Source organism: Patiria miniata, unplaced genomic scaffold (genome assembly GCF_015706575.1).
Source record: "Patiria miniata isolate m_02_andy unplaced genomic scaffold, ASM1570657v1 HiC_scaffold_23, whole genome shotgun sequence".
Lineage (NCBI taxonomy): Eukaryota > Metazoa > Echinodermata > Asteroidea > Valvatida > Asterinidae > Patiria > Patiria miniata.
Window position 1 is genome coordinate 9414918 of NW_024037062.1, and position 24755 is coordinate 9439672.

The 24755-nt window shown below is 39.7% G+C and overlaps 2 protein-coding genes across 5 annotated transcripts in view; one reads left to right on the forward strand and one right to left on the reverse strand.

Moving 5' to 3' along the window:
• Positions 1-1757: 1757 nt before the first annotated feature.
• Positions 1758-17976, reverse strand: LOC119731135 (neutral ceramidase-like). 2 transcript variants are annotated; one of them, XM_038204158.1, is made up of 19 exons: positions 17640-17975; positions 16748-16900; positions 15726-15902; positions 15261-15388; positions 14720-14797; positions 13718-13838; positions 12538-12660; positions 11755-11841; positions 10955-11059; positions 9608-9689; positions 8739-8851; positions 7912-8006; positions 7306-7345; positions 6755-6853; positions 5481-5576; positions 4644-4787; positions 3779-3832; positions 2506-2594; positions 1758-2048 (listed from the first exon to the last, which is right to left on the reverse strand). In XM_038204158.1, exons 1-19 carry the CDS (start codon positions 17844-17846, stop codon positions 1868-1870), a joined length of 2172 nt encoding a protein of 723 aa, XP_038060086.1. In that variant the 5' UTR covers positions 17847-17975; the 3' UTR covers positions 1758-1867. The 2 variants fall into 2 exon arrangements, with proteins under 2 accessions (XP_038060086.1, XP_038060087.1); XM_038204159.1 differs by lacking the exons at positions 1758-2048; positions 2506-2594; positions 3779-3832 and adding an exon at positions 4186-4275 and having other exon boundaries at positions 17640-17976.
• A 151-nt stretch (positions 17977-18127) lies between these two features.
• The window catches only part of LOC119731136 (prolyl 4-hydroxylase subunit alpha-1-like), a 30316-nt gene continuing 23688 nt past the window's right edge, over positions 18128-24755 (forward strand). The window contains exons 1-3 of one of the 3 annotated variants that reach the window (XM_038204160.1): positions 18128-18288; positions 21282-21466; positions 24363-24517. In XM_038204160.1, coding sequence (XP_038060088.1) covers positions 21297-21466; positions 24363-24517 — 325 coding nt within the window. In that variant the 5' untranslated portion in view covers positions 18128-18288; positions 21282-21296. The remainder of the gene's footprint in view (positions 18289-21281; positions 21467-24362; positions 24518-24755) is intronic. The other 2 variants (XM_038204161.1, XM_038204162.1) reach the window with 2 other exon arrangements.

Consider the following 24755-nt stretch of genomic DNA (forward strand, 5'->3'; position numbering starts at 1 on the left):
AATCCTCATAAATGATATTCATTAAATCATTGAATACTGCTAAAAATAATGCTTACGAAAATCATAAAACGTTAACTCCACATACATACAATTGACTACATAATGAAAAATTGAAGAAAACGCATGTCTAGCGAAATTGATCAGTTGCTTTCTACATGCTCGCTCAAAAAGGTAGAATTCTACTTAACATCAATGAAATTGTACATTTTCATTAAGTATTTAAATCAAATTCCCTTAAATCATTCAAACATTACTGCTGCAGACACTAGATCAACTTGTTTACATTAATATATGAAGTCACATGACTTATAGACTGTGTGACATTTATTTACCAATTCAGGCAATTCAAAATGCAGAGCGCCACCAATAGTTTGCCACGGAGAGTTCATTTTTCCCAGTGCATTGTGGGAGATGGTCGACAAATTTGCAGAGTGGGACATTTGAAATTGTTCGTTTTTTTTTTCGGTCAGTGGTTTCGTAAGCGTATGATTCGAGTATCTGTTTGCCCTTTTCTTTTCTTTGTATCAATATTGTGATTTTTGGTAAGGTGGCAGAACGCTTTGCCCCAATCAATAACAAATTAGCTCGAGTGTCTACTGACGCTCATTCAAATGGGCCATATTTTGTCGACCGTAAACTTTAAAAAGATGACTCTCCATGGCAAACTCTTGGTGGCGCTCTGCATTGTGAATCGCCTGAATTGGATGCTGTGGTCACATGATGTCAACTTTCGGCAAACTGATCTCTTCCGCAGTTCAGTTTGAAAACTAAATTCACGACAACTCTCGAAAAAAAATATGCAAGTCGTGAACAAAGCCGTAAACTGTACAAAAATTATTTCAGCTTCTCGTGAAATTTTAAACTCGTTCTCTTTCTTTGTTGCTTTTACATGAACATATAAAGAAAAATCTCATTACACATTCATTTTGTGTTAAATACGTGATTTAAAGTGAACTTTTTTTCTGCTAAATTTCTGACTTTCTGAACTCAAAATAATTTCTTCTTATTAATTTTTATGTTGATAACATAAGATGTCATTATATGGGGAGATTATACATTAACAAGTACTAAGTGGTACAACCATCGGTACCTTGAGAGAGTACAGAAAACGAAAACGAATGGGGCGTGATCTAATATGCAAATTAGATGCATGCGCAAAAATATGCAAATTAGATGCATGTGCATCAGCGTTATCAAAACTGGCCTTTGGAAGGAAAGCTGTAATACTTGAGTTACATGAATGCAATATATGGCCGAGTAAACTGTTATTAACCAACCAACCAACCCACAAACCCACCAACCAACCAACCAACATAAGCAGCTCAAGCCCACGGCGTGTTTCACACCAGCTGAGTAAACAAAGGCTGTAGCGATGAACTTACTTCACATAACATATCAAACTCTACAAAATCTCCAATGGGTCGGGTGGCGGTGTGGGCGGATGGGGTAGAGAGACGGGATGGGGTGGGGGATATAGAGGATGGGGGTGGTGGAGGAGGGAGTGTGGGGCGATTCCTTTACATCACTCGGGTTACATCAATCTGGGCCAAGTTCGCGCAAGGACTATAGTTGACCAATGGTTAACTAACGTTTGCCCGAACTCTGTCTAGTCGACGGTGCTTGACTACGCTAGTCGACTATTTGGAACCAGCCTACTGGGGTTGGTTGCATCGCTGGTAACCAATAGCCGCGTGCATTCATAACGCTAGCAGGGAGCCAGGATCCAGACGTTTTGCGATGACATTCTGACCAGCGTTTAACTAGAGACGTTCGCACGTTGCTACCAGTGCGCAGGCGTAAGGTACGTCACAAATCAACCACTAGTCGACTAATGGTCCTTGCCCGAACTTGGCCCTGATTGATCCATCTAAGCGGTCACCGTAAACTCCCGCGACACACCGTCGTATGCCTTCACGCCTTCGATGATGTGCTTTGCGTTGCCGTACACGCGGAACCGGTAGGTACCGGTGGGCACCGTCGGGGGAATGTGCCACCAGGTCGTCGCCTTGCTATATCCAAGGATTTCCTCGGTTCGCTTCCAGTAGAACCTAAATGAAGAAAAAAATTAATAAATACAGCCTTTAAAATTACCCTGAAAAGGGTTCTGATTTTTGTTAGCGGAAATTTTGGGGTAGGCCTAAAATTACGATGAAGAGGACACAACACAGCACGAAAATAAAGATGGCAAGCACCGAGATGCTACGTATATGCGCAAAACCGCACTGACTTGCATGGCATCGACTAAAAAAAAATGCACAAGAAAATTGCACTTCCTTAAAACAAATACTGTTCAGATTTACAAAGAATTAGTGTCACTAAGAACTAAAACAATACTGCAAAGGTTGTCGAAGTCATTTTTGGAATGATAAAATGACAAAAGAAGTAAAACCCTAGAAGGGCCCATAACTACACAATTGCCCAAATTTCAGTTCTTGGTGTATTTCACCAAATCAACTTAATCATTTTTTTTTTTTGTCTGGAAGCGGAAACTAGCTGTAAACGAACCTGGTACACCAGTCCGAATCGCTGAACATCTCCGAGAAGTTTCCGGTTTTTGGATCTTTGAACTCGATCGACATGAAGGTATCGCCGGTCTGAAAAAACAAAACAATGATAGCAAATGGCTCAACAGAACGGTAACAAACAGACTCAAAAATGCTGGATTACTGTGGACAGCCGAAGTCAATACCGGCCAGCACGTCGATTGTTGGGTCGCCCTAAGACGTAGGAGGCAACCTAATTTAACCTGTTCACGCCGGGATTAATTTTAACAAGAATGGAACGAGGCGCGGGTTTACTTTTCACTCGACCTCAAGCCAGGCGGGTTGAAGCCATCACCCTCGGGCAGCACACTCATATTTCCGGCCTCGCTCGCTGCGAACGAGTCGCTGACAGATATTTCCGGCCTCGCTCCCTGCGTGTTTATCTGTCATCAGTTCCGAACACCGCAAAACTTTTGCGTGTGTATACACGGCCTCCGGCGCAAACTGGTTAAATATTGAATCGGAAGTGTCGTGCATTTTGGCTAGTTCTCTATTTGCCTGTAAACTCGACCAATACAATCTACAGATATAAAAATTTGTCCTTGGCACAGCAAACAATAAGCATGGGCGTCGCCAGGATTTTTTCTAGAGGGGGGCAAAAATTTTTTTTGCCAAAAATGCTTGCATTTCTCAACATATTCTCGATTTATCAGTTTAAGAGGGGGGCAGGGACATTTTGCCCCCCCCAACTCATTAAATTTATACCAATTTGTCTTCGCGACTCTTTCTCTTTTCTTTTTTCTCTTTTCTTTTCTTCTTCTTCTTCTTTTTTTATTTTTTTTTGGTTTTCCAGGGGGGGGGGGGGGGCAAGTGCCCCCCCTTGCCCCCTCCTCGCTACGCCCATGCCAACAAGATATAAGAAGCATGATGCCAAGGATTCAGGAATTGAAATGTAAAAGAAACAGTATTTTAGTTCTCGTACTCGTACTTGCAAGAAAAACATTATCTGTACTTATGCTTATACTCGTGGCAAAGTATTCATACTTGTATTCATATTCAGTAAAGTGTTCTCCATATGGATTAAAAAAAAATAAGAGGAATATGCAGGAAAGAACCCAATTTCTATTTTTTGGTACGCTTTTGCATACGCCTGTCATAACCAATCTTTGGAACATATTTCACCCATTGCAGTGTGATCAACTCAAGGAAAAGTACTCCTACATGTACTCAAAGAAAAAAAAATTTGCCTTTTACTCATAACTCAGGGAAAAGTACTCGTACTCGTACGGACTTACCCTCAAGTTGTTCCTGGGGTTTCCAGCATGGAATACGGCACTGGCAGTTGTGTTCTGTGAACCAAAAAAAACCAAAAAGATTGAAAAATGTATGAGTAAACGCATCCGCTTGGATGCAACACCTCTCTATGGGCTCTGTGCGTAAACAAGCGAGGGCGCTTTTTTAACCATTTTTGGAATATGGAACTGGCAGTTGTGTTCTGTGAACCAAAAAAAACAACAAAGATTTTAAAAATGTATGCGTAAATGCATCCGCTTGGATGCAACACCTCTCTATGGGCTCCTTGCGTAAACAAGCGAGGGCGCTTTTTTTTAACCATTTTTGGAATATGGAACTGGCAGTTGTGTTCTGTGAACCAAAAAAAACAACAAAGATTTTAAAAATGTATGCGTAAACGCATCCGCTTGGATGCAACACCTCTCTATGGGCTCGGTGCGTAAACAAGCGAGGGCGCTTTTTTTAACCATTTTTGGAATATGGAACTGGCAGTTGTGTTCTGAGAACCAAAAACAACAACAAAGATTTTAAAAATGTATGCTTAAACGCATCCGCTTGGATGCAACAGCTCTCTATGGGCTCTGTGCGTAAACAAGCGAGGGCGCTTTTTAACCATTTTCGAGAGCCCAGTGGACCAGACATAACCGGTGCGCGTACTGGTTCACGTGTGTAGAGCGCGAAGTACGCACATCTAATTATATTCTGAATACAAAGCCATAGCGTCTTTGCGTGCGCGTAAGGGGGCGTCGGCAATGCGTTCAAATGTCTCTCTCAGTGGTCTCCCCCAACTCTCCCTTTCTTACCGTTGAGGGGGTACTTGTGCACGGAGCCCATTCATCCCGATGAAATATTCAACATTAAGCTCACCCGCTTGTATGATTTCTCCGCATCGTGGGCCACTCCTCCGAACTTTTGGAACGGAGGCACTTCATCAAACACTACCGGCGGAAGTAGAGAGACCATTTTACTCAAGAGATTCTTTGGAATGGGACCGGTTGGAGCCTCGGTACCCTGTAAAAAAAAAAAGGAGTAAAACAAAAATTGAAATTAAAAGCTTGTGCAGAGGAATTTAAATGTTGATTTTTTATATGCACTTTCAAGTAAGAAATATAGATTACTATAGTCATACTTGGGAGAGTGTGGCCTAGTGGTTAGGGTTCGTGACTCATGATCAGAGGGTCATGGGTTCGAATCAAGCTGCTGGTCATATGTTGTGTCCTTGGGCAAGCCATTTTACCCCACTTGCCTTTCTCCACCCAGGAGTATAAATGGGTACCAGCATTAGCTGGGGAGTAACCTGCGATGGACTAGCATCCCATCCAGGGGGAATAGAAATATTCTCAGTCGTTTCATGCCACTGAAACCGGAGATAAACGCTAGCCTGATGGGCTGTATCGGCTTGTGACAGACTTTACTTTCGTCATACTATCTTTAGTCGAGTAGACGACCATAGTTTGACAAGTCTAGTCAGTTCTCGGGACCAGACCACCACGGTCGGTCGTATCACTGGTTACCAATAGCCCATGAATCAGAATGTGCAGCGGGGAACCAGGATCAAGAAGTTACACAACAACATTTTGACCAGTGTTTTACTAGAGGCGTTAGTGCGCAAGCGTAAGATACGTCACAAATCAACCACTAGTCGACTAATGGTCCTTGTACGAACTCCCTCCCTGTTGTATTTGTACTCAATTTCGTCGTTACCTTTGCGAGAAACTCGGAGAGTTTAACGAACTGGTTGATGTAACCTTGCAGGGTATGTGGACCGAAGACCGTCGAAGCCCCCTCGTAACGCTGGACCTTAAGGACAGAATAATCAAAGAGTTAAAGGGAATATACATCATTTGCTTTTGCTGTAATTTTCAGAAATGGATGGAATTGGGGGGTTGGAAATATATAGCAAATATAGTTACACTGACTTTTTTGAGGTTTTGGGTTCGAAAATGCTATAAAAACCAAGAAAAACAATCATTTTCCTGTAGTCTGGTTCCCTGACTCCATATAAGAAGAAACAGAGCAATTTACATACATTGGGGAATTGTAAGGTCAGGGAGCAAGTCTAGCTGGCTTGTACCCGTTCATAGGTGTGTAATCGATTGCAAACAAGTGCGATGGTCAATTGGGGCCAGTATTTGAAAAAAGCCAGTTTTTTCCAACGCTGGTCAGCCGACCAGCGTTGGAAATTGATACAAAAATACCACTTTTCTTGAAAATGACAGTATACCAGGTGCCATGATTTTACAGGATGCTTTACACTGTCATTCACCAACAGTCCAGCAAGGTATTTCAAAATGATTTGGTAGTTTTATTTTTTGATGTTTGCAAATGTTGTATTTTTCCTTTAACGGCAATTCCAGTGTTATGAAAGGAAGTGTAACTTCCGTGACAGAGCCAATTAACCATGATATCTAATCAATAATTCACAGAAATGATCCAAAACTCCTAGTCTGTAATCTCCGTGACCATTACTAGATGATGGATGTACAAGATTTGAAAAATACATTTTCAGATTTACCCATTGAGCTCTTAAAATGGAATTGCCCTAACAGTAATAATAAAAAAAAACCTTTTATAGCACCTTTCGTAACTAACACCAGAAAGCGCTTAACAATAGTTAACAGATGCTCATTCAAAATCAATTACATGTAAAAATTACATATATTTATTAACGATAACTTAAAATGTGGATATTCTGGGGAAAAAAACAAACAAAAAAGACTTGCAAACAAGCTTATAAAAAACAAAAAAAATTAAGGAACAAATGATTAAAATCAGTACACAAAATAATAAACAATTCAGTAAAAAACGCAAAGTAACTAGAAATAAAATCAACATTAAAAATTCGCAAAATGTCACAAAACCCAAAAATGTACAAACTAATGTGTTATTCGATATTAAGATTATTCTGCAGCTTCGCAACAATTTTGTTGTGTAAATCCACGTAGTGTTTCGTGAAATCGGGTTCACGTTGTCCTTACCTGGTATTCTTCATAGGTTGCGATGTAATCCGCATATGTATTGGTGAGACCGGCTAATACGACAACTGTATCGTTTGACATTCCGTGCTCCATCAGGCTCTGCGAAAACGAGAACAATTAAACCAGTCTAATTACCACGGTTAACGTCTAATTATAAACCCAAAATAAGTAAACGAGTCCAAAGTAAAAGCTCGATCAGAAATATCTCAGAAGCTGCGGGGGCCAAGAATTCATTTTCATGCAATGTTCATGCGATGAGTCACGTGAGCCATGTAATTTCTGAAAGTAGTGTTTTGAGTTAAAAAAAAATTAGCTTTTTGACCCCAGTGACCCCATAATGACCTTTGACCCCAGTCTGGTCATGTGACATGTTGGGGCTGGGCTACTGCTACTGTTGACAAAGTTTGGTTGAAATCGGTCAAAATATGTAGGAGCAATAGACAATGTCAACGTTTGTTACTAAATAACGAACTAACGGAGAGACATGGTGACTTGTTGAAATGCTATCCCGCAGCTAAATAATGAAAAGTTGTTAAAATGTATCTACTAACCTTCTGTACTGCGTCACGTGTTCTGCGCCCAGACATTGTTCTGTAGCGGAAAAAAACAAGGAACGTTCGTTCAAAATTGTGCATCAAATTTCCAGGGGAAACATTTCAGAATTATTTCCTTTACTTTACTAATACCATGGAGAAAAAAAATGAAACGGACACATTGTGATGTAGTAAACATGTACAGAAAACTGAGCAGAATTATGTAAATTTATGCAAATTAATGAAGTATTTACGGTGTGATATCACGACCAAGCTCTGTAATGTGTCATACACTAGTAAGTCAGAATACAGATTGATCGCGGAGTAATATTGAAAAATATTGTGTGTTTCTGAAGAACAGTGGTTTCTCACGCTACCTGCAGTATTTATGCATAAAGTGTAAACGGGCAAATGTGTACATTTTTTGGCCACATTCGGATCATATGAAAAGTAAACAGTGACACATCCACTTTTTTAAGATAAAAGTTATATTCGAAGTTAACTGTTTTCAAATTTTTATATTTCACATGGCAAATATCCACCCATGAAATCTATCTTCATTCACTACCGAATCGCGTTTCCCACTTCTTCGGCATATATTAAAAACGGAGAAAGTAAACTCACGTGAATTCTCCGGGTACCGCGACAACGGCAAACTGACCAATGCGAATCATCTGTGTGTCCACAATGGACGGTCCCCATGGATACGGCTCAAGCATCTATAGAAACAACGTTTTTACTTACACACAAATCTGGGCACACTAGCAATTCTATCACGAAGGCCCCCTTCAATGGCGCAAGCATTGTGCTAGCTATTGTTCAGATAATCCATCACGGGCAGGTCGCTTTGTACAATAGCGTGCACAATGGTTTCTCCATTGATGGGGGCGTCTCAGATATACAGTGATCACTGATCATGTGCCTGATTTTGTCTACAGATGGAATTTACGTCATAATCATTGCAAAAAAAGTTACAAATTTGCACGTTTGTGAAAACTTGTAGAACATACACAGAATAGCAGTTGTTTCTAAGCTACATTTCAATATTACGTTTTGCCCTTCACTGACCTATAAAAACTGTATTCAATGAACTCAGTGTGTCACCTCCCGAGTGAAAGTTAGATTCGAACCCACGACCTCCTGCTTTCTAGTGCAGACCTCTTACCACTCGACCACCGAGCGTGCGGGATCGGTTGGCTGGTTCGAATCTGATGTACATGTAGCAGCGGGTACCGCAATTAAACTATTCACAAGATGGAATTTGCTACATTTTTCATTTTATAGTTTTCTGAAATTGTAAACCATCTAACATCCGTCGAAACTGACTTTGGGAAGCCAAGAGAGGGCGGTATTCTAAAAGGTAACTAAAATGGCGCTTATTGAGTTTTGGAAAAAAACTTCTTCCTATAAAAAATGGAAATTTCGGGGTGGAATAAATCGAACAACTCTACCTCTCCGACTGGAAGCAGGATTGGTTTGGGTTTTTGGCACTCCACCATTTGGGCAGACGGCTTCTTGATAAAGGACACGATAAATTTCCAGAACGCGTCTCCTTCTGTGTCTCCTGCAAATAGAATAAAAAAATGTGTTCAATATTTGTGTTTGTTGCGCAACTTACGCAATAAATTGTGGCGCAATTGGAGTTACGCCAGTGCGTAACGTTTTGGGAAATCTGTTGTAGGCACCTAACCAGTTTTAAAGGGAATATACTACATTTGCAAACATCAAAAAATAAAACTATCAAGTTTTCATGAAATACCTTACTAGGATGTTGGTAAATGACAGTCTAAAGCATCCTGTAAAATTCTGGCACCTGGTGTGAAGTCATTTTCAAGAAAATGGTATTTTTGTATACATTTCCAACAGTGGTCGGCCGACCACCATTGGAAAAACCTAACTATTTTTCAATTACTGCTCCAAATTTACCATTTTATTCAGTCCAAATTCTGTTTGCTATTGGTTATATGTTCATGAACGGGTGCAGGCCAGCTACACTGGTTCCCTTACCTTACAATTTTCCGGCATCTATAAATTAATCCATTTTATCCTTAGTGGAGTCAGGGAACCAGACTACTTGAACATTTTTGTTTTTCTTGGTTTTTCCAGCATTTTCGAACATACAACTTTAAACATGTCAGTGTAACAATATTTGATCTTTTTTACTAACCCCTCAAATAGTTCATTTCTGAAAATTACAGCAAAAGCCAATGATGTACATTCCCTTTAAACCGCACCTTACAGCCATCACACCATTACCCCTACATAATCTACAACTCCATCAGGAATTCAGTTAGTACCCAAGTTTTCTGGGAGTCCATACCTTGTTTGAAATTAAACGCTCCCGGTCCGTCCGTGGTTCCGGCGGCAAAACTGAAGCCCATCGCTGCCTTGCAAGTCTTACCCTGTGGGAACAAAAAACCCAGTGAGAATTACGCTGTGCGATTAGTAGAATTCATTACTTGGTAGTAGTGTGGTAGTCTTGTGGTAAAAAGTCGCGACCACCCATGACTATTTAGTTCTTGGAAAACATGTCCAATTAATGATGCACTACAGCATCACAGCTGGGTCTATGTACGCTACATAATCAATTTTTTTAATGACGTTAGACTGATCCAGTTTCCTGTCGTCGGTATTTTATTCCAGTTTTCATGGATTACGGAGCAATTTTGTTTGGCGAAACCTCCAGTCATATGAACATTTCATACATACCAAATGTATGAATAAACAAGACGCTGATCTTCCGATAAAATTTACCATGAACGTCGCAACCAACTAGTTCCAATATCTAGTCGCAGTGCAACAACTAGTCACGGCGCCATGACTAGTCGACTATAAAAAAAATAGAGGTTGCGACTTCTTTTCACGTGGTTGAACAACATGAACAAGTAAAATAGCCTCATATGTAAATATAATACACAACAATATCATTATGTGATAAATAGTATCTGCTGAACAAAGACACAAGACTATCCACACTATTTAAAGCTAGAGTCCATCATTTGCCGCTATCCAAAAAGTAACTGGCGTAATTATTGTTAAAAAACATACTTGGTTGAAAGATAGTAAGGGGACTAAACTCCCTGTGAAATTATTCTTTCTGGCAAGCTGTCATTTTGAAGAAATCAACAAAAGAAGGCCTTTCCAATGGTGCTTCTTAAGACGCACCGTAGGAAATTTAAATTAGAAGTTTGTTTTGTTATTTGGCGAACCGCGCACAAGCGTTGACACGACGCACACAGGCACGCGATTGATATAATTCGTCGGATCAGTGCGCGACATCGCGTAGCTGCAATGGGCTCAGTGAGATTGATCTCGGGCGCTGAATTCAGGCCCAATCCAAAACATGATTCAGCAACTTTTGATTTGAAATCAAGATCCTACAATGCTGTTTTTCTCGAAATATACAGCTGAAGCTGAGCTGAAACTTCATCAGGTTAGTTTGTTCAGCACTCTTCTTTAGATTTTGAGCATTTTTGTTGCTTCAAACGGACAAAATGCACAAATTACAAATGATGGACTACACCTTTAATAGTCTAAAATAACAATGTTTTATGACACCTTTTTGGAATAATTCTCAAAACTACCGTAAAATCAAGATTTTGCATACATCATTCAGTCAGTTAATTTGAATAGTTAGGACCTACACTTACGACATAATCTTACGTACCCAGAATGTGCTGTTGTAAACAACAGTCTGATCGGTCATGTCCAGATACTGGTGGACCGTACTGACGGGACCGGTTAACATTTTCGTTGCGCTTTTGTACAGGTCCTGCAAAGAAAACAATTAAAAAGCTCACTTTTAACAACATCACAGAGAAAAGGAATTGGGTTTTTGTCACGACTTGCACAAGACACACAAAAATAACCTTTTCCTGTCCCTGTTACCTTGGTACTTTGTAATTTGCCATTCAAGTATCATTAAGAATGACTTCAAATTATTGTTTATTTGTTGGGTAGGTAGTTTGCTATTCATAATCACTCTTGGAGGACGACTGCATTAAGGAGTGCATCAGAATTATAAAAATCATAGATGTCAGATGTAACAGGGACAGGGAAAAAAAAGTGGACCCCAAATTTACAGAATCACCCAAATAGCAATTGAAATTGAAAACATCTTCAAACTATGATAAATACTGCAAAAAATAGAAGATAATCCACATTTGTTGGAGGGGTCATAATTTTGAATCTGATCGTCTTATGGTAACATCATTTATGCAACTTTTCAAACTGCATAATTTTTCATAAACTGTCAAATCTTGGATGATTTACAGTCTTGAGTAGCAAACGGGGTATCAAAATGTAGCTAACAACATGCCCCAAAGGTCTATATAAATGACGCCAGCATAAGACGATCAGATTCAAAATTATGACCCCTCCAATGAGTGTGGACTTTTTTTTTGCGGTTTTTATTTAATATTTATGTTCGACAGTGATTTTACTAAAATTGACACACAATATACATACCATTGCCTTCTTGTACTGATATTCTGCAATAATCCTGGTACTATCGAACATGTCCACCCCTGGCCCAAACGCAATGCACTTCTCATTCTACGATCAAAAAAATGAATACAACAAAAGAAAAAAAAAACAATTAATAGCAAGAAAACAAACAAATCTGCCCATTCATTTCGATCCATTGTCCTTACCAAAGATTACTTTTAAAAAGCTAGCGCGCTGTGCAATGTCGAGTAATTGAATATTCGTTTATTCCAACTTGGATCTTATCGGATATTCGTATATTCAATTTCGAAATGCACTGATCAAGTTAAAGTCATGCACCAGCTCAAACTGGCCACTGTTCGGGATTTGCATGTACTTACACTTGTCGAAAACAGACAAAGAGCTTGTTAAAATAATATAAAGAAGAGGTAGCTGTGGCCGATATTTGACCAATTTTAAAGAAGAAATTTGAACTAATATTCCTCGTGGATGCTCTCAAAATCGTGCCCGAAAGTGGCATTAAATAAAAATGTGGCATTTGACATACAATTAACCACACAATTTATATGTTTTTCATCCTCTCCCCAAGAGGGCTCGCATTTTTCCAATAACTGAATAAAACACATACTGTTTGAATATTCCGTTGATGATTGAATATTCGAATATCTGGATATTCGACACGGCTCTGTTAAATGCTAAGCTTATCCATATTCTGCAACTTTTCCATCTCAGGCTACAGTCCAGAAATAAATCTGATTTGTATTTGATTTAAAAAATTTTGGAGAGGGGGGGGGGGGGTTATACCTTGCCACCGCAGGTACTAGAGTTGAAGTCACACGACTTGCCAGTGTCGATGCATTTCGCTCCTTGAGTGTTTGGAGAAACGTCACCGAGATTTGACGACGCAAATGCAGCAACGAACTTCCCCTGAAGAAAAAACCAATGAACAAAACATCTTGTTATTAGTTAAAAAATAAACAGACTTATAATCTGTTACAGTTTTCAAAAAAGTGTACTTTGTATTTTTTTTGGTACAAACACCTTTCGAAGTGAAATAAAAGTCTAAGACTTACAAAAGTACTAAAATTTCTGTTCAAAGTTATCCATGATAAATTAAATTACACATTTAGGGTCTTGTAAACCTTTTAAAGACACATAGGATCATTTGCATTTTGTGCATATTTTTTTAGTTTAAAGCAACAAAAGTGCTCAAAGTCTTAAGTAGGCAGCATAACAAATAACTTGCTGAACTTTCAGCTCAGTGGATACTATACATTTTATGAAAACAGAGAAAGCGTGCGCACAATTTTTTGGAGTCTCGTAACTGGATTCTGTTGCTAACACGTAAAAAAGTGTGCCCGGGGGCACTATATTTTGCTGTCACTATATTTTGCTGTCAATGTTTGTCTTCTTTGAAATGACGCCATTTCAGGTGCCATAATTTCACAGGGTATTTGATACCAGTCCTATCTTCACTTTGAGCCAGGTTTCTGTCGTTAAATCATAGGTACTTTTCCAGGTTATTGCAAACGATCCTACCTACGTGGCTTCAAAAATTGACTCTAAAAAATTGTGAAATGGTTGTTTCACACATGATATGTTTTGGTAGGTACTTGGTTGGTTCTTCTCCTAAGGACTTCCACAAGGGAGTATAACTAGGAGGCCAGAAACACCGGGGCAAACCCCTTCTCTTAACGATAAGTATTACTGGGTTCTTTTACGTGCGTTAGGCCTTATACAACACACGGGATCTCCGGCTTAACGTCCAATCCGAAGGACGAAGCAATAATGGTCAAGTGCCTTGCTCAAGGGTACAAGTGTCCACCCGGAGGGCTTGAACCCACGCCACTGTTGCCTCTGAAACACCAGAGCATGAGTCCGGTGCTCTTACCCGCTAAGCCATGATACTCCACTTGTTTTGCAAAACAAAAAAATTATCCGTACTACGACAATTGTACAAGACATTATCGCAGTCATAACTTGCCTTGCCCGGCCTGACATCTTTGTTAAAATAACCCTCCATCAACTGCGAGGCGTAGCCTTTATTGTCTCCGCTGATGAGATGATTGGTGTTGTTCATGCTCGTACCGTGAACCGCAAACCAACTGCAACAAAGTGTGAAATTAAAAGATTGTTCGAAAAGTCTTTGTAAAATTACGTTCCCCGTTTTTTTCTTTGACATTCGTGCCAAAAATAGATTCCTTTTCTAAACTGCTATTTTTTTCTAGCAATACAAAACTTACTCACTTTTGAGTGAGACATCGACCAAAACAAAATCAACCGGAGTTTTTTTATTGAATTATTACCTTACAATTTCAAATTGTTGGCTGCCAGACAATTAGGGGCAAGTTCGCGCAAGGACTATAGTTAACCATTGTTCGACTAACGCTTGCCCGAACTCTGTCTAGTCAACGATGGTTGACTACGCTAGTCGACTATTTGGAACCAACCTAACGGGGCTGGTTGCATCGCTGGTAACCATAGCCGCGCACATTCATAAGGTACAGCAGGGAGCCAGGATCCAGAAGTTTTGAGATGACATTTTGACCAGCGTTTGACTACAGACGTTCGCACGTTGCTATTAGTGCGCAGGCGTAAGGTACGTCACAAATCAACCACTAGTCGACTAATGGTCCTTTCCCGAACTTGGCCTAGTCTGTTCGTGGGGTTGGCTGGTTCCTGCCCTACAATCAGTATCGATAATGTACGGACCGGGAACCAGTCTGCTTACAAAGCAGATCTGTGTTGAGCCCGAAATAAAAACCTTTTTCTTTTTTTTTCAGAGGGATGCAGACATCCGAAAACGGAATGGAGGTGTTTTAAACGAAATAAAATATACAAATTGACAATTGCTAGTATATTTACATTCTATGCAAAGTGATAAGTCAAAAAGTGTCCTCCGTACACTCTCCTTGTCGGGATAAATACTGCCTTCGTTCGGTCATGCATAGAGCCCATTGCTCTGTCGAATCTTTTATGTACTCACTTGATCATGCCGAGGTCGCCACCATTCTTGTCGACCAGCTTCAAGACGGTCATCAGTTGGTCCACGTTGGCCGTGTATCTGAAATAAATAACCAGAAAAAAAACACCACTTTTTTAGACGAATAAAATTAACAATCATTTACACTTTTGCAGAGTATTACTTAGTTTGTCATGTTTCAGTCAAGATAACTAGCCCATCCCTTTCAATTGCAAAATATTAAAGGTCCAATTTATCAGTTGAATCAGTTGTAGATGTTAATTTTGTTAACTCTTGAGTTTATCTTTTGAATTTTCTTATATCTTTGAAAGAATAATATAGTTAAAAGGCCTGTTCAAATTTCACACAAATGCAAAGCGAATTCGACGTCAGGGAACATTTGCTGGGATATTTGCCCAAGTTGAAATACATTCAACTTTTGCGAAATCGCAGCACGAAAGCTTGCCATAATGTCACCAATTTGCATTCGCGTTCCCTTTCGCGCCGAGTAATACAACCCTGGTAACCACAAGGGAGGATGTCAGAATTTGAGAAGGAATCTTACTTTTCTCGTTCTTCCTTAGGATTGTTTAGGTAGGCACTGGGGCTTCGATTGATGTTAGACTTCGTAAGATTGCCGGAGTTGTAGTAGATGTTGCCATCCACCATGTTGTTGTGGGCATTCTCTATACTCTGTAGAGAGAAAACAAGATTCAAAATATTAAATAATAATTCATAAAATACCTGAGACAGTTGATGTATTCCTATTGGTTGAGAGACTGTCACGTGGGTGGATTTAAACCGCCGGTTAAACACCGCTGCGTTCTGTGCCACATCGTGCAGTACGCCCTGCATGCCCAAATTTCCATATAAGGAGATTTTTAGTACTACACACACGAGGCACATACCATGGCATGGCCAGAGGTTTTTGTTGAACCCTGGGTCCAACCCGGACATTTCTGTAGTGTCAAGGCCCTTAAAATGAAACATCCCCATTGATTCTATCTCACAACTTCGCAAACAAACTGACCTGAGCGATGCCGTTGACTTGGGCATGGAATGCCTCCGGGATGAAGCCAAGAGACGTCACTTGGAAAAGAAGATGTTCCAGAAAGCCGGCAACTCCGGAGTGGGAATGTGTTCCGCTGATGGCAATATTCTTGATAGAATACAGATCCTTGTATTTGGCCTGCAGCAGTTTAATAACCTGTAGAGAAAGTAAAATATAAATGGGTCATTCTATAAATTTAGGTCCAAAGTGTGACATTCTTTTCCTGTCCCTGTTACTTTCGTAGTTTGTAATTTGCCACTCAAGTATCATTAAAAATGACTTAAAATGAATGTTGGGTGGGTAGTTTTCTATTCATAACCACTCTTGGAGGATGACTGATCTGGTACACGGTACCCTGTGGAGACATGTGCATAATAGAGAACAAAAGATTGTATACGTCTCCACTGGGCAATTTTTATAAGTGAATACGTCCCCACAAGGTTATCACGAAATAGATATGTGGATTTTACTCACAAACTAGGAATTTCCAATGTGTGTTGATCCGTCGCAAATTGAAGTATTTTATGTGAGGCATATTAAGTTCGAATTTCAGCCCAGGAAATTAATTCTGGTTATTACATAGGAGCATTTTGAAACTACAATTTCAAACTCTAAAATTTTAGTGCACGAGAACAAAGAAATGACTCCACAAGGATACAAATTGCAGTATGTATGCATTAAGGAGTGCATCAGAATTATAAAATCACAGATGTCAGATGGCTCTGTACGTCAACACGAGAGGGCGCTTTTAAACGACTTTCGAAAGTTAGTGGAGAGGACCCACCGCATGCACGTACTGGTTCGCGCACGTAGAGCGCGAAGTACGCATGGCTAATTTTATTCTAAATGTGCACAAGGCCATAGCGTCTTTGCGTGAGTGTCGGGCGTCGTCGACAATGCGTCCTCCCCCAACTCTCCCATTCTTACCGTTGAGGGGGTACTTGTGCACAGAACCCATAGCAACCGGGCCCTTCATTGCACAATTGTCAAAACATTCCTACCTCCAGCGTGACAAGCTGATCTTGCATTCCAGCGTCAATACTGACAAAGACGGCTCGGTTGTCTGGTTTGTTGATGTCGGCGATGATGAACGCTCGGCTGAACTGTCGGAGGTGAATACCGCCAGTTACTTGAGAAGGGTTGGCGTAGCCCATCTAGAAAAAAAGAGAAAATTTTCAAGCATTTGACATTTTGTGATGAAGGGAATTTACGACTTTTGCTGGTCCCAGAGGGCCTAGTGTTGTCTTTGTACCTATTTCACTGACTGACTGACTGACTGTCACTCGTGACTCAAACTGGTTAGGCTGGTGAAGAGTGCCGGGCAGTGCTATTGTATAGGATTACCCTCCATGCCAATGAGTGGGGTATATCCGGCCCATTGTGTAGACCAGCTGTACGAAGACTTCCAGTGAATAGCCATTCTGAATCAATTGAATAGAATTGTGTGCCCTCTGGGACTAGCTTTACTAATACTAGACTTGCCTAGTCTTTTTATTCCCTTTGGGCGGATAAATTGATATTTCCTACAAAATCAACAAATAATTAAAAATGCATTACAGCATAATCGAGCAACATGCAAATCTCCCCCAACACGACCACTAATTGTAATATCTCCCCCAACACGACCACTAATTCGGATTACAACTTATACTAGTTATAGTATTAATCGCACCGCGCCGGGATGATGATGATGATGATAATGTCATGATGACATGGATGATGATGAACAGAGTTTTAAATTAAGAAATAAATTAATCATTTCCATAGTTTATATTTGTCATTGTCAATACATTGCTTGTACACAATTTGGCTTAAAAATACAACTGTTTATGCAGAAACCTTTGACAATAAGTTGATCACAAAGTCCACACTTTGTGATCATAAATCATGTACCATGTTGACTTCTGCTGCCGGGCCTGTGATGTCAGCTATGCCAACGCCGATTTTGTAGTTGGGTGCGTCGGCGTTGGACTCGGTGTTCAGTTTTACGATCTCATCTTCGGAGATTTTCGACCATTTTTGAGTCTCTCTTGGGCTGGGAACGGCGAGCACAGTGACACACACCACCAGCAAAGTCCACCACATTGTCATGCCTGCCATCTTTGGGTTCCTTTGGAAGATTTTCGCCAGAAAAAAAGAACGTATTTCCTCTCAAGCAACGATCACGATCCACCCAAGTTGTTGAGAAATAACTTGGTGTGTCAGGTGATTGAGTGCTCCTCACGTGATCCTGGTGGGATTGAAGGGCGCCCTCGATTGCTCAAAACTGGAGTTGGGAAAAAGTGACTCAACGATGAACTGACTCAAGTTTATTGATGAAACATGATCCACCTGGTTCCCTGACTTCATGATCCGCTCTTTCGAACCGTACGCAGCAAGGGGTCCTAACTAGAGGTCCCCAGAAAAGAAAAATCTTCAGAAGAAAAGACACGTACGCAACTTCGCCTTGAAAACTTCGAAGACTTCGTGGCGCTCAAAGGACATTTTGGATTTAAGAATTTGGATGCTAGATTTTTGTCGACTTCCGAAATTGTCAGCCTAAGTAAGTATTGCATGAATTATTTTATGACAGCTCAGGGAAATAAATTGTAAATGAATTTACGGACGAGCAGCTAAACTCAACTTCAACAAGTTTGCAAGTTGCAGCCAACCCGCAATTATTTTTTATGCAACCAAGTATAGTCAATGACCCACAAATTGCGCAGTTGAGCTGGAGGTTCCAGGTTCAATTCCTGAGGGAATTTTATTCTCATTTTTCCAAATCCCCCTCCCTCAAAAGTGAAGTTTGTTCCCCAAATTGTGTTTAATCAAATCTTCAGTCATGATATATAAAGTGAAAATGAATTGCAGCCTTTTCTTCTCATTCATGCTCTTCCTCTGGACATGCTGGAGGACTTTAAAAAAAAAAGGGAAATTAAGTCTGAGAACCATTCTGTTTACCGACGCATGCGCATTATGGTTATTGACTATACTTGGTCGCATAAAAAATAATTGCAGTCGCCCCATCCCCATTGCTACTGCTAGTGCATGGTGGCGCTGCACATTTTTTTTTTTTTTTTAAATCGTAGTGGCTATTGTTTCGGCAGTCGACGGTCTGGTTCTCTGACCTGACATTATTCAATGTCGGGATATTTTGGTCTCGGAACCAGACAATCAACCGAATGGTTCTTGGACATGTCAGACTTACTTCCCTTAAAATTAATAAAAATGAAGTGGCTATCGTTATGGCAGTTGACCATCTAGTTCCCCTGACCTGGTAATATTCAACGTCAGGATATTTGGCTCTTGGAACCTGACTATCAACCTAATGGTTCTTAGACTTTCTTATATTTCCCAAACAAAATCCCTAAGTTAGGCCTGCCCAACTAGAATGCTACATTTGGCCCAAGCTGGAACATATCCAAAATTATGTTGGGATCGACGACCAAGTTGAGGCGCAACCGATTTGTCATTCTTTAGAGGTTGCTTTGTCCACACGATAAAATTATGTCACAGTAATGTTGCACTTTCACCGTTAATTTACATAAATGTATATTTAAATACAGTTGAAAATGTGCCATATTTTATTAGATCAGCGACCAGTTTTTTATATTAAACACAATGATTTTTTTTTTAATTTCAAAATGTTGGTTTTTTTAAATTATTTGTAAGTTGGTTGACATATTGTAGTCTTGCCGCGTTTTGCAGCAGAGCCTACATGTACATATGTACATGTATAAACACAACAAATGCAGAATGAGCAATTGATTCATATGTTAAGGCCAGAAAAAAAAATAGTTCTGCTTCCGATTACATGGCATTTGAAAATAGGGTAGGTAGGTAGGGAATTATTTTTTTTTTGCCAGATTTGTTTGTGTTCAATCATATGGAGGCGTCTGCGTGCAGTCAAGGGTAAAAGGTAAAAATTGATGGTTTTGGGCGTTTTTTTTCTCATTTTTCCCATAAAAAAATTAGGGTAGGGGCTCTCAAAATAGGGTAGGTAGGGAAACTGGAAGCAGAACTATTATTTTTTTTGCCCTAACTGGTACTGTACGATTGCATTAAAATAAAGTACTTTTAAATGGCCAACATCCCACCCTTATCTTTCTAAATATAAAATGTAGAACAAAACAAAACAAAAAAGGAAAATTTTCGTCACCCATCCACCTTTTTTTTTCTCAATGTAATAGGAAACACAATATTTTTTGTCGTGGCCTTATCATGCATTGTTGTACATTAACCATTGGTATAATTGGAAAAAAAAAAATATGGAAATTTACATGTAGAATGTATATATAACAGAAAACGTCTCGATAACATACCATAGGAACATCTGCCGCTGGTCCCGTGATGTCAGCGATACCGACGCCAATCTTGTAGTTGGCAAGTGTGTTTTCGCTTGTGTAAAGTGCACTCGTGGTCCATCGCTTCAGCAACCATTTAGTGAGCCTCCATTCATGCCAGTCACCCCACAAAGACGCCCGAGGTTTAGGACCACTTTTTGAGCTAACTTCCGCCTTCACAGCGCTGCAGAAAATTAGGAGGAAAACTAACAATTTGATTTGATGAGCCATCTTAAGTGTCTGTTGAAGATTGATCCTCCAGTGTTTTAGAGTGAAGTGAAGTGTCTTGATCGGTTGGTTGAGTCTTATGGAACAGAATTATTTATGATACCAGCAACTTATTACAATCTTGAGAGTGAATCGGAAGAATGTTTACAGTTCAATAAAACGGAACATATGATGAGTAATATTGCAATGTGTGGTACATGTATGCACGTGTTTTACTAAGTTACTACATGTACATATATGTACGTGTACTATATCACATTTATGTAAATTTCCTTAATTTAGAAACCAAGATTATTTAAATATTCATTGTCACAATCGTGATGTTATCCATTTTTCTTTCAATTTTCGATCGATTTTCTTTGAATTCTATATAATTGTAGAAAATGATTTTGCCTTTGGTACATGTATGTTGTTACAATCTTTTAAATTTTAGTAAGCCCGTCACTGTTGAAAAAGGTTGGAACAATAAAAAAGCTACCAAGTTGTATAATTCCTGTTAACCCTAACCTTCCCAAATCCTCCAAAATCCTCTTTGCAATATGGAGGATTTTGCAGGATTGAGGCTACATGTATAGGGCAAAAATGTGTGGCTGATTTTGGAGGATGCACTGTGTCAAGGTCTTGGGCCAGACCTTGTGTTGTTTACGCTCAGCCGTGCATAAATTTAGGCCTAGATTATATTTGAAATCATCCGCACTGCTCCAGGATGTCACTGGCTCTGCCTCAACATATTGACAGTGATTGCTGGAGGATTTTGCAGGATTGAGGCTGTGGTCAACCCCCCCCCCCCACCGGACCACATCCGAAATAATGGAGGATTTTGCAGGATTGAGGCTGTATGCATAAGTTCAAAAATTCATAGAGAGTTAGGGTTAATAAACACTGTATACAAATTGTTGTCTGAAGGCTTGCGAAAAAAAAACTGACTGACTTTTTAACTTGCATTATTTGGTTAAATTTTGAATTTTCTTTTACCGTTTTACATAGAGAGTACAGCAGAATGCGGACGTTAGTGTTACTGAGCCTGCTAGGCCTGATAGTAACATGTCAGGCGGAGGTGTTCACGTCATTGGTCGATCTAGAACATGTGATCTACACAGAGAGCAGCATGCTGGATGCGTTAAGGGAATACGTCAAGCAGGAGGAACTGAAAATTCAGAAAGTCAAAAAGTAAGGAGTTTATAATTTTTTTTTAATAATTCAAAAAAAAATTGTCAGTCATTTTTGTTGTTGCAAATTTTTGCAAAATTTAATACACTGGCTTTGAATGAGAATGTTTACTTACATGTACATATATTTTGTAGATATTCGCCGTTTAAAAATATATAGTTGTAGCTTTGTGCTGGTCCCAGAGGGCCAGCCTAGTGTCCTCTTTGTAACGATCTCACTGACTGACTCACTGACTGTCACCTGAGAGTCGGGCAGTGCTGTTGTATAGGATTACCCCGCAATGGTTGGGCTAAATTCCGGTGTCATATGAAAATCGGACTCGTATGAAAATCGGACTCTTTTTCCCTTTTATTGGTTAAACCCTCTCACGTGACCGGTCCCTCTCCTAGTTATCTGTGCATGAGCATGCGCAATACCACCAATGAGTCCGTATTTCATAAAAAGCTAAATTCATGCTACTCCGGCCCATTGTGAAGACCAGATGCATGAAAAGACTTTCAGTGACTAACCATTCTGAATCAATTGGATAGAATTGCGTGCACTCTGGGACCGGCTTTACTAGACCTGCTTAGTCTTGCCTTGAACAAAATTTGTTCAGGACAAAATCATTCACTATAGACCATTATCATGTTGCGGCCATCTTGATTTTTTCCCATTCAAATCAACGTAACCAAAGCGAGGCTGGAAGGAAAAATAGTCTGGTTCCTTTTTGCACAAAAAACATTATCGTTCAGTACTGTTATTGGATACAGGGAACATGACTGAAATGGTGGCAGCATGATAAAAGTCTATACACGTATACATTTACTTTTCGGTGATTTTTTTGCCGATTCAACTGAAACTGAATTTATTCAGCAAGTATACATACATGTATGTACATCCCAAATACTTTCATGTCTTTTTTATTGTTCAATTAATTTGCTTAAAATTTTATAAAATTGAACGACTAAGAATTTATTATTTAACAGAGTTACTGGTACATGTACGTTTATGTTATAACCCACTTTCATCCCTGTTAAAAAAAAAAAAATCGTCTTTTCAGTTCATGCAAATTGCTTTCCATCGCCCAAGGAATTCCTTTCCACCAGCCTAATAATTGCACAACTGCAGTTGGAAAATTTCCACAAATTGAATTACCTGGCAATTGGTGATGAAAAACAAACGGGACAAGGACAGTCTCTAATGCAGAATCGAGGTCACTCATGTTTCACTTCTCATAACTATAGAGCTGCCTCAACCTTGCCTCAACCATTATTGTAGTGTACAGGGTGAATAAAAAAAAGTAACCCTACTTGAAAGGGTTATTATGGCCAGACTATTTGGCTACAAGCAAGAAGCATGATATCATCTTAAAGCTGAAGCTGTGCGCTTTTCAATGACACCTTGGGTTACATTCCAGGGTCACGCATCATGGAGCACCATTGTCTTGAAGTTGTTGTGCAAAAATGCAGTTGTCTGTTAATGTTTAAATAATTTATTACATGTAGGAGAAAAAATGACAACATACAAATAGTGATTTGGCCGGCAAAGGCAATTTTGGTTATTGGGTGCAGTTGGTGCATTGGTGGATTACACAGAAACTCTTATTGCATACTTGAGTGCAAGGTTACTGGGTATTCACGTGTACATTGACAACTTGTGTACACGTGGCAGGGCTGGCCAGTAATTGGGTCCTCTATCCACCCACACGTTTCAGCACGTACACACTAGACATGTGGCACTGTGCCCAAAACTTCCTGTGTCTACTGGTCATGTCCCGGCCTGCAGGTCAGGGAACTTTCACCCTGCCTAACCTATGTACAGTATTAGAATTATGTCTGCCCAAGTCGTGATACTGATATTCGTAAATTTGAAAGTCAATTGACGGAATGCAAAATTTAACTTATACTGTAGATCTTATATTGTCAAGTACAGTAGTTCATGTTTTATTTTATCACTGAATATGGGCGATTCAATGGTAACTCACTTACTTTTAAAGGGGGTATTCCTTCAAGTTGAACTGTGTGTTATTTCATAAAGTCAAAGCATTTAGGGTGGATTTTTCTCACCTAAGATCCCTTCAAGTGATGTGACTTCACTACTTTCTGTTGGTTTGGCAATAAGTTTCTTTGTTGGCAACTCATGTTACAAAACAAAGGACATGGCAATAATCAAAATACCTTGCAATTGCATTTGTAACTTTCTTCATACCGTGAATTGTTGGAAGAATTGTTTCAGTACCCTTTGATTATAAGGGTATAAGTGATATACTACCACAGCAGTTATTAAAGAATTATCAATCATAAAATCTCTGGAGGAATATATTTTTTGGTAAACCGACGTTATGGTAACTCCTATGTTACAGTTTGTAACATAGGAGTTATAAGAATCTAATAATTAAACAAAAAACTCTTTTGTCAAAGAATATGAACCTTTCGCTTTGCCTTAAAAACATTTTCACAATTTTTCCTTTTGATCAAAAATATCTGCCTACATGTACATCATACATGTAGCAATCTTGTCCTTAAACCCTAACAGAACTCAACCCATCAAACCCCAACGGCATGCTTTGTTGGAATCTGTCAGGATGGGTACAGTACCCCTAAACCGACAGTCTTTTACATTGGGTTGGCACACCTCCAGAATCAAAGTCAGAAATATATGTGTGCAGTTTCCCACATGGTGTTGGAATTTGCCAGGATGGGTACGGTTCCTAGTAAATCATGCTAGGGAGTTAGGGTTAAAGGGGCACTTTCATCCAGAATGCAGCCTTTTGGGTTCTAAAACACGTTGCATGTTGACATTTGTGCACACAATTTGTGTTTTTTTTTCTTCACTTCTGGAAGTAAGTTCTCTAAATGTTAGCAATCTCCAAAAGAAACTTTAAAGTTATTTTTTTTGTTTCTCAATTGCGCAGGTTGATGGATGAGTTGCAGAAAGCCAACACAGAGGCAGTACAGGACCCAGAACACTACCTGTCCCATCCAGTCAACGGCTTGCTGTTGGTCAAGAGATTCATTTGGGAGTGGTCCGAGGTGGAGAACATCATCCGGCTAGACGTCCCCAAAACAAGTAGGTTTTTCAAAGTATCTGTATCTGTATGGTTACGTTGCAGAGACCTATTCAGGCATTATCGCAACGGAGTATAGGTACTCAAGGCACTGGGAGTTATGTCTATTAACCCTTACCCTACTAGACCCTCCAACGCATGCCAATATGTGCCTCAAGAAAATCTCCTATGTTTTTTGCATGGCCCTCCAATATCTGCCATGTCATTTCAAGGGTAACTGGACAGGCACTCCAATACATG

Bases quoted from the DNA above. Each gene is read 5' to 3' on its own strand.
- LOC119731135 (XM_038204158.1), bottom strand. From the start codon at position 17,846: ATGGCAGGCATGACAATGTGGTGGACTTTGCTGGTGGTGTGTGTCACT. The intron at 12,661-13,717 runs GCAAGTTATGAC...TTTTTTCTTCAG, and splicing joins AAGATGTCAGGCCGGGCAAG to GGGAAGTTCGTTGCTGCATT. The intron at 8,007-8,738 runs GTAGAGTTGTTC...TTGTTTCTATAG, and splicing joins TCCTGCTTCCAGTCGGAGAG to ATGCTTGAGCCGTATCCATG.